The sequence below is a fragment of the Bombus huntii genome, chromosome 11, assembly GCF_024542735.1.
Source record: "Bombus huntii isolate Logan2020A chromosome 11, iyBomHunt1.1, whole genome shotgun sequence".
In the NCBI taxonomy this organism is placed as follows: domain Eukaryota; kingdom Metazoa; phylum Arthropoda; class Insecta; order Hymenoptera; family Apidae; genus Bombus; species Bombus huntii.
Genome location: NC_066248.1, coordinates 156,739 through 166,907, shown reverse-complemented (window position 1 = coordinate 166,907; position 10,169 = coordinate 156,739). Strand labels below are relative to the sequence as shown.

At 32.7% G+C, this 10,169-nt stretch overlaps 2 protein-coding genes across 7 annotated transcripts in view; both read right to left on the bottom strand.

Annotated features, from left to right (window-relative positions):
• The window catches only part of LOC126871186 (protein shuttle craft), a 223,773-nt gene that overhangs the window by 213,393 nt on the left and 211 nt on the right, over positions 1-10,169 (bottom strand). For 2 of the 6 annotated variants that reach the window (XR_007691551.1, XR_007691553.1), the window contains exons 2-11: positions 8,002-9,612; positions 7,746-7,919; positions 7,234-7,623; positions 6,880-7,161; positions 6,505-6,795; positions 5,861-6,324; positions 5,197-5,727; positions 5,011-5,117; positions 3,231-4,826; positions 2,653-2,835 (exon numbers count right to left, since the gene is read on the bottom strand). Coding sequence is in view for 1 of the 6 variants with exons in the window: in XM_050629685.1 (XP_050485642.1) it covers positions 4,724-4,826; positions 5,011-5,117; positions 5,197-5,727; positions 5,861-6,324; positions 6,505-6,795; positions 6,880-7,161; positions 7,234-7,623; positions 7,746-7,919; positions 8,002-9,612 (3,953 nt within the window). In the remaining 5 variants the exon portion in view is untranslated. The other 4 variants (XR_007691554.1, XR_007691555.1, XR_007691552.1 and 1 more) reach the window with 4 other exon arrangements.
• LOC126871295 (dynein light chain Tctex-type protein 2B-like) lies at positions 9-1,112 on the bottom strand. Its single transcript, XM_050629931.1, has 3 exons — positions 913-1,112; positions 281-414; positions 9-175 (listed from the first exon to the last, which is right to left on the bottom strand). Exons 1-3 carry the CDS (start codon positions 1,110-1,112, stop codon positions 9-11), a joined length of 501 nt encoding a protein of 166 aa, XP_050485888.1.

Sequence of the window (10,169 nt, the reverse complement as noted above, 5' to 3'; positions counted from 1 at the left end):
AAACTAAATTAAGATACTAAAATTAACTGTGCGACTCTTACATTCAAGAAACTATCATACGCGTACGTATCTGCTTCTGCATCCCAAATACATCTTGTACCCATTTTCACCCCAGCACCATGCTGCTCGCCCAAAACGACATTTACAATATATTTGTAACGTTTGAACTTTAACTCTAGAAATAAGTACGTAACAAATTATTTGAAATTTTGAATTGGCTGATTAAACTTAGCGTATTATTTACTCGACGCCTAACTTATTTTAGAAAAGAGAATTTCACCTTTAACTTTCTCTCTAATTAAATCCGCTATATCTTTAGTCCACTGAGCTGCTTCCTGAGCATCGTAAGTTTTCGCAGAAAGCTGATCAAATAGCACATTATGTATAACTTCTTTAGCGTTTAACGGTTTAAACCTGTATCCAAATCGTTTGTTCACCTTTTATATTTTAGTTATAGTCAAAAGCGAAACGCTTTATTAAACTATCGTTATATATAAGTAGAGCTTAGCGAACTATTCGACCTACTATATTACTCGTTTTAACCATTCCTAATAATAATAAAAGTTACATTCCATGTAAAATACATTTCATACGTTATTTACAACGACAGTGGTACTAGACTGCTCTGTATATAGTTTCTATATTTACAAATGATATACTTAAGATTATGTTAGAAGTATATACTTAAAGTATAAAATCATATCTTCAAAATGAAAAAAGTATTCCCCTTGATTGTAACAACGATAACAACAACAACAACAGCAACAACAATAGCAACATATTAGAAATAATTGAACGAGATAAAGCTTGACGAACAAACGTCGTGTCGTTAAAAAAGAAATTCAATTAAAAACTCTCAATCCAAAGGAATAGAGTTCAACTGTAAAAAATTTCGATACGATTAATAGGTACTTCTCGTGTAACTGCGGACGTATTTGATAAACTGGTTGTTCTAACGTCACAGTTTCCGCGTCATCGAGCACCTCCACATTTAGCCTCGATTTTTCGTCTTTCCGAATAATCTTTCCTTCCTCTGGAACATCTTCTTGGCATTCTTCCGCTTCTATCTCTTCCGATGCGACCGTAGCTTTACTTTCAATATTGTCCGCCATCTATTTCAATTACGTTGGAATCTAATTACAAAGAACCTTAAATATTTCTCACACTGCACTTAGGTTATGAAACCTATCGCCTCGAATCACAGTCGTATCAGAGAGGTAATGAGAATGCTCACGCTCACGAACCTGGATTGTTCTCGGACTAGTGCTGCACCATGCGGTCAAATGCCGAGTTTACATGCCATTACAGGCATACACACGAACCTATAAAATTAGCGAACCGTCCTGTTAGTTCGTGTGGCAACCTATTCGCGACCACGATCGCGGAATTCGAAAAATCCATGGCCAAAGCCATACACAGGAGACAATGGCATACTCCATCCGCGGCCAGCTTCACCGTCGATTTGCTCAAATGAAATTCTCTGAAACAGGTTGAACATGCGAAAACGCGCCTACGTAACGACTCGTCCAAATAACTGACTCTCTGGATTATTGAAATTCCATTACGAAACAGACAAATTGACAGCGAATGGGACATTTATTTAACTTATTGAATAAAAATTAAATATTAATGCAAACAACCTTAGGCAACAATCCTTTCGTCGAAGCACGTTTTCGAAAATGCGAAAGCAGCGTTGAAAACTTGTCGCTTCGATTCCAAATTCTAATTTCGCGTATAACTTTTCCTGAACTGAATTTACAACTATCAACAGCTACCGTGCTCTAGAAAATATAAAAAAAATGTCATTACGCAGCAAACACCGATTCTAGCGTATTGCGCATTGCGCGCGGTCAAAAATATGTTCTGAAGAAAAGTTGTATTAGCAGGGAACGATAGGGGCAAGGTTTTCGAAATGTATACACTATATACCGATTATTATTCGTTTCTCACCAACAAACAGCTATTACATATACATATTAAGAAAATGGGATATACGTGTAATATTTCAAACACCGTTTATGTATTGCAATGTATATTTTCTAATATATCTGCCAATCTTTATTAATGTTTTAAAATATAATATCATTTCATTAGGATAAATTCAATTCTGAATGTTCGTTATCGGAGTGTGAATTATGCTATTTGCTAATATATTATGTTGCACCGTATAAAGATTCGACGATGCTTCTAATAAATTAAACTTCCTTACATAAACATGTCCGAAGTGATTAGTGATTAGAGTGTATATTTAATATTGCACAGAAACCTATTTCAACGTGTCTTGTTCAGACCCTTTAATATACCGATAATAAATAATAATAAACCGATTTTCTCATTCGAATACATTAAAATATAATAATTTTGCAGCAAATTGTTTTCTAATAACAATCAAATGATTCGTATAATTTTCTATATATTGATATAAAAACATTAATCACTTAATAAGTATATCCGTCTAATCTATATACCCGAAACAGTTTCAAAATTTGATTTCTTTAAGGTTTTTCTTTCGTCTTAATATTTTCAACAAATTATGCAACTATTTATAAAATAATGTCATTATATACCAATCGTAAGTTATATAGCAGCAATTACGTAGCAAATATCGATCATCATTGATTCAATAAAAAGAGAAAATAATCGTCTACGTACGTCTGCTTTGTTCTAATACCTCGATCGTTACTAAATCTGCACGAGAAATCAACGACTCGATTATTAATAATCATCTGTAGCGTCCATTTCGTATCAGTTCGAATTATCGATTATTAATCGCCTATGGCATCTGTGGCGATGTGATGAACCTCTATCCTTTCAGTCACGTGACCAGCCAATAATCTGCACAAAAGAAAAACGACAATTTCAAATAAATGTATGACAAAATCAGTAATTAACAATAACAGAACAAATTATAACGAGATAAAGCGACGATAAAATCCAGTCTCCCTCAAAGGTCGGTAATGCGAATTATAGATAATTTCAACCATCAGAAATACAGTCAAGAATAAATGTATAATAAACCAATAATTTAAAGCAATGAAACTAATTATAGCGAAATAAAGTAATAATAGAACCCAAACTCTATCTGAAAGACCGGTAATACGATGACTGTAACCTCGTCAAATACGTAGACAACGATGAAAGTAAAAGAAAATTTCGTTAGACTACTTAATTCTACTAAGATTAATAAGTGATTAAAAATAAAATCAATAAGTAATTAAATACGAACGTACTATTTGAATGAAGCAGATAGAAGTGTAGAAATGTTGGTAAACTTGAAATGAAAGTGCCAATAATGACAGGGTAACGCTCGACGGGACGAATTTTCGCTCCACGATTGTCAAGAGTACAACGTCACACTCCACGGTATGTTTCTCCGAGAAACTACGACTTTCCAATATTTCGCACCAATAGGCGCGCTCGATTTGACTTTGACAATATTCTGCACCAATAGGCACCCTCGATTTCACACCGCAATACATTGCGCCAATAGGAGCGCTCAATTTTCATATATATGGGCCCTATTGGCCAGGATTGTGACAGACTTCGGAGTTCAGGCCAAAGAAGCACACCGCACCAACTTCAAGTTAAAGAGGTAACCTACTTTATCAGACGACGAAGGGAACTATATTATCGATGTAACCATATTATGTATACATATATTATCAATGACAACATCATGGACTAAAGATAAGATAGACCTCTCGTGCAATGTAAAAAACAGTGTCCTACGAGCCAGTGGGCTGCGTCACAGACGAAATATACCACGAGACAAATCACTTTATGAACCTTAGTGGCCCAACGTGACTGCTATACCAACTAAGAAATTCGACACGTTACTGATTTTAACGTCCTCTGTTTATACATGACGGCCACTTGTGATGAGCTATTTACAGATTATTCACAATCAAAATAAAATTCTTGTCATCGATAATGATTACCGGTAGTAAAGAAAATCTTAATCATTTATAATGATTATTTGAAACCAAAACTTTTTAATCCAAGACATTAACTCTTATACCATATAGTAACTTTAAAAATTTGTCTTATAACAGTTGTGACGTGTGGCACTAATAAATTAAACTTAAAAGTTAGAAAATTCTGCTCTGAAGTCGGAAATTTTGCATTCTTTTATTCTACCATTGAAACGATTGAACATAATTAAATATCATTTATGTACAATTCAAACGCAAGTATCTGAAGATTAAGTGATGGAAACGGTATTAAGGTAGCTATTAAGGTCATTGAATTTGTTTTTTTCGTGCTCTATAAGGATATGGAAAAATAAATATATACAGCTCTATTTAAAAGAAAAAAAAAAAACTGGTGATGTCCACCACTTGTAATCTTGTAAGAAAAATGACCATGAAATAGAGCTGTTTTCACCGTTGCATGTGGCCCTTGAATTGTACTGAAAAGTTTTTTCATACAACAGTAATAAATAAGGCAAATGCTTAGGTGATCCCATTTATCTGGGTCACTCTACATATATGTATACATATATTATGGTAGCGTGCGTGCGTGCGTGCGTGCGTGCGTGCGCGCGTGTGTGTATGTGTATATATGTGTATATGTCTATATGTGTATATGTGTATATGTGTTACAAAGAATAAATATTATTAAAATGTTTAGTTAATCCATTATATTTAACAGCATTTTTTCTAATTATGATATTAATTTCATCGCTTATATTACTTACACTTTATGTAATACGGAGATAGTAATCTTAACCCTTATAATCAAAATAATCTATTTCTGGTTCTGATGTTTTTATGCTTAATGTTGTCTCTGGCTTTTGGATCTTTTTCGCAGGCAGTGATAATATTGTCCTAAAAAGAACAAATGGATAATTTGAAATTAATATTTGGTTGACAATTAAGTAATTGCGGATTTTGTCATTAAGTGGTATTGACAAAATCCGCAATCACTTAGTTGCCAACCCGATATACAAACCCATTGTTAATTTATTAAAATTACCTGACAGATTTTGAAAATTTACTTAATTTTACTTACTTCACGGATCCATCAGCTTTTGTAGTATTTAACATTGGACCTGGAACTTTTCTCTGACCATTTTCCCGTTGTACAATCTCTAATAAACTATAACTAGGTAACCAACACTGTAATAAATTTCAACGTAATACCAGAAAATTAAATTATAAGTTCAATTCTGCTAGTTAAACGTAAAATATGCATTACCTTGTCTTTTACAGCAGTCGCAACAACATTTCTTTTTGGCTCCTGATCATACGCCTGGCTTTCACAACCAAAATGTTCACAAGACTCGTGAATAAAATGACGTTTATCTTTGTTCATGCTATCAAAGGAATAACTGCGTGATTTTTGTTTAGAGGTTTTTGCTAATTGAACCAACTCGGTTAATTTGTCATGAACCATCTGACAAAAATGAGGATCCTTTTTAGCCCACTGTTTCATAAAATCACTGTATCTAGGCATTAATTTTCCACTTAAATCTGGATTTACAATTTGCAAACCCAATGCCAATCTTCTATTCCGTTCTATTATTTTACATTCATCATTGCATTCTAAAGTTTTTAACTGATTCTGCTTCTTTGCTCCTTGACCAAATACTTCTTCCAAATTAATAGAATGACCTAATTGCATATCAGCCATTTTACTAGCTAATATGCTACTTGCTATTCTCTGATATTCTTTAGAATTTTCGGCGCAAACACGCGACATAGTCCTATGCCCACACTGACACGTCACCTACGTATAAAGAGATTTTTATTAGTAATTTAGAAAGCCAATATATTAATACAAACTTTAAACTTAATTATACAGACATCTTATGTATCATCAAGCCGTGAATGTCATTTTGAAAACATATTTAATCAATTACCTTAACCATCTCCTTGCAAGGTGTGTCTGGACATTTACCCTCGTGACACGGAGCAGCACAGATGTGTCCACACAGTTCCCTTTGAACGGTACAAGGCTGAGAACATTGTTGTCCTGGTTTTTCACATGGTCCAGAATGACAAATAGTAATGCATTTATGTCGGCCACAGGATATGGGCTTGTTACATGACAAACCACATGAAATTTCGTTAACATAGCATGGTACAGCTTTTCGTAACTCATGTTTGCCATGACACCATCTTTGAGTAAGAACAGTACAAGGCGGACAGTTTAATTCACTATGACAATTATGTAATATTTCGTGGCCACAAGAGTGCTGTCGAGAGCAAGGTCTGTCACATATAGGTCTTCTTGTCCCGCAAGGAACAGGAGGATATATCACAGAAGCCCCGCATTCACAATATAATTCATCAAAACTACTTCGCCAACAAGGTTGACACCTTCCTATTTTAATATAATGTTTTATATTAATCTATTAATTTCGTTGACTCTTTTTCTTTTTTTGGTACAAATCTTAGTTTCTTTTACTCTTTATCGTACAGTATAATTTTTATGATTTTTACTTAATATTTGCGATTTAATTTCAAAATTAACATTAATATTATCATTAACATAATTCAATACCTTTATGACAGCTTTGTTCACATTTATGCCTCCCACAGCTTAAAGTTTTAGAACATATTAATGGACAAATATGTTCTATCTCTATGCAACACAGTTGGTTACATTTGTGCTTCCCACAAGACCTTTTTTTTATACATCTCTTTTCACACCGTGCATCATCAGCTTTTGATATCAAATCTTTACAAGCTATTTCCCTATCCATGTTTCCGCAGCGGCATCTAACATTGGTAATTAAGTCACAAACAGGACAATCCCCTACATGACACTTCACTTTACACTTATGAGGATTATCTGCAGACAATATATTATATCATAAATTTTTACTGTATTTTATCAAAAATCCCATTCACCTTCAATTTGAGATGAAACACTCACTAGGCTGCCCGCATTTCAAATTTTTCAAACATATTTTGTCACAGACTGGGATTGAATCTAAGCAAGTTTGTCTCTTATCTATTAATGGTGTTTGCCCACAGCAACAAGTTGTAATTTTGTCAGGAGTTAAAGAACAGGATTCGCAAGCGTCCGCATGACACAATTTTGTACAAGTGTGATTACCACATTCTAACAATTTACCGCAAATAGTTCCACAAGAATATGTGAACGAAATATTACTCTGGCAAGTTATTTCTTTTGTACTTTTGCCACAATAACACTCTGAAAGTAAATATGCTATCAGAATGAAATTTAATACTTTAATTTACATTATGTCATATTTAAATTACATACTTTGCGTTATTGTTTCTTCACAATTTGCACATTCTCCATGATGACATTTACTTTGACATTTATGCCTGCCACATTTTAAATTTTTGCCACATATAGACTCGCACAGCAATAATTTCTGAGTGCTACACTGTACTGTTTGCTGAGTTTTACCACAGCCACAATATTTTGTTACCATTGCTGTACATTGTGGACAAGATCCAGGATGGCATAGAAGAGTGCACTTATGTGGACAACTATTTTTGGATAATGTTCTAGCGCAAATTTCACCACAAGAATGTGCAACATCTCTACGATTCCATTCAGGTACTCTTGTTTTGCCACAAAAGCAAAAGTAATCTTCAGGTATTACTAAGTTAACATTTTGACATGCTGGACATCTCCAGCCATTTTCTATATAAATAGTATATAAAGAATTATTGTAGTATGGTATATAGTATATAGGAATTATTAGTATACAATTTAATAACTTCTAATAAAAAAATTATCCGGCTTATAACTCTAATTATATTTACCAGATTGTGATGACTTTGCCCATTTTTTAATACATTTCAGATGCAACACATGATAGCAGTTAGAACATGACCAAACATAATCATTCTGTTTAATATATTCACAACATACTAAACATTCTAATTGTCCTCTATTCAACTGTTCTGCTAGTCTTTCTCTTTGACTTGCATCATCATCTGCACAATAAAATTATAAAACTGCATTATTATCATGTTAAAAATACAACATAGCATAGGAAATACCAACTTACATACGTACCAACTGGTGACTTCCTATTTTGTCCCCGTTTCTGAATATTATTTCTTTCGCTAATTTCCCTTTTATTTCTCCAATGTTCATTTCCTTTCTCTTTATTTTCAGATACATAATATTTACCTTTATCTTTCTCTTTAAAGATTTCTAGTTTAGCTTCCTTATGATGTTCTTTAAATCCATTATATCCTTGATAGTTGTGCCTTTTCTCTTTTATCTCTTTTGCTTCTAATCCAGTTCTCTCGTTAAAACATTCTTTATATTCGCTACATTCTCCATTACTGCACATTTCATTTCTTATTTTAATTTTATCTTCTTTATTATAATTTTCTCTACCATATCCTGGATAGTGATGTCGCTTTTCTTTATAAAAATTTCCTTCCCTGTTATATCTATCACTATACTGATATTTCCTTAAATTTCTATGATTATTGTAGGTCTGTTTGAAACCAGGATTATAGTAAGTAAATTCCTTCATCGAATTTTTGGGCTGCTGTATGCTATCACCTTGTACGACATTATTATCACCAATAATAGTTCTTTTATCATTAATCTCATTCGACAAATTTTTATTTTTATTTGAACATACATTCATACTTAATGATGATTCTTCTTTATTCAAATTTATTACAGGATCCTTTTTATTATTACAAGTAGCACTATTAGTCATTGAACATTGATCCAATGCATTTTCATTTATAACTTTTGAATTTACTTGTGATTTTCCTGCATAATACTTATTAGTAAAGTATTTATTACCTTGAAGTTTATGAGAAGTTTTGACATGCTGTTGATAGGAATTTGTATATGCATTTTTTTTGTAACACTGATCTTGATGTCTTTCTTTGTGCTTATAATTAGAACATTTTTTGTTGTTATATTTACCTTCATGCCTACTCTCATTACAAAAGAAGTATTTATCTGATATCTTGCCGTTATCCGTGACACGATAATTTGCATCATTAGTAGATTTTGTATTCTCTAACTCTTTATTTTTACTTCTATCACCATATCCTCTATTATTTGGCACAAACTCTTCAGCCATGACATGTAATTTTGAGTGATTGACTATGCTGCCTGAAGATTCCGTAATTCTCTTTGTAGAGGCATATTTATCTTCGTTCTTCATTACATTGCTATCATATTTCCAAGAGTCATCAGATACGTAGCCTTGTTGAGATTTGACAACATTTGGAAAGTACTCCTCACTATTTAATACTTGTGTATTTCCTACTGGGTTTATTACATGCCCATGATAATTATTGGTTGTAGTCAACAAACTTGGCATAACATTGGTGTTCGAATGATAGAAAGCATTCGGACTATTCTGTTCAAATATAGGTTCATTTTGTACGTAGAACTCACGACTAGGTTGCAAATAATCGTTATTTATATTATCAGAAAATAATGTCCAATTTCCTGTTGCAGGCCCAGGTATGCTTTGATCAGAATACATTTGACAATAATTTTGGTCATCTGGCCCTGAATAAGAACCATCCCAAGTAGCCATAATTCTTGCAACTTTACTTTCTTCGTTATAATTTGTTATACTAACAAGAACACAATTATATTTATAAGTCCCTTCCAATATTACGCTGAGCTGATGTACAATTAAACCTAAAATATGGTTAACGCAATCTTTTTAGAAATCTTTTAACGCAATACCAAATTTTCGTAATATACACCGCTGTATGTCTTTATTTTAAATTTTTAAACATAAGTATATTAAATACTCGTTGTGGAGAAAATAAGATAAGATACGATTGATATTGCAATACAAAACCGAAACAGTACGAAGACCCTTTTAAGTAAGTATGTAAGTACTTACTCGTGACTTATCAAGCATGAATCATGTAATCAAAACACGCTATCAAATTTTCATTGGAATAGTACATTTGAACAATTATTTGAAATTGTAATTGAAATAAAATTTAGAAGATATCTCGAATATTTTATAACAGAAATAATGTAGTTTGTATCATATATATCATCTAATATAAGATAAAGATTGATCGTCGTACTTACAAGAAGAAAGCTTTAGAACCTTCTTGGATGTTGAATGAAAGAGAGGATTAATTTCTATTTGTGAAATAGATGGCACTATGTTCAATTTAATTTCACTTTATTTCCTAACCTTTATGCTCATTATGATGTAAATAAGCGTCGAGCCTCGT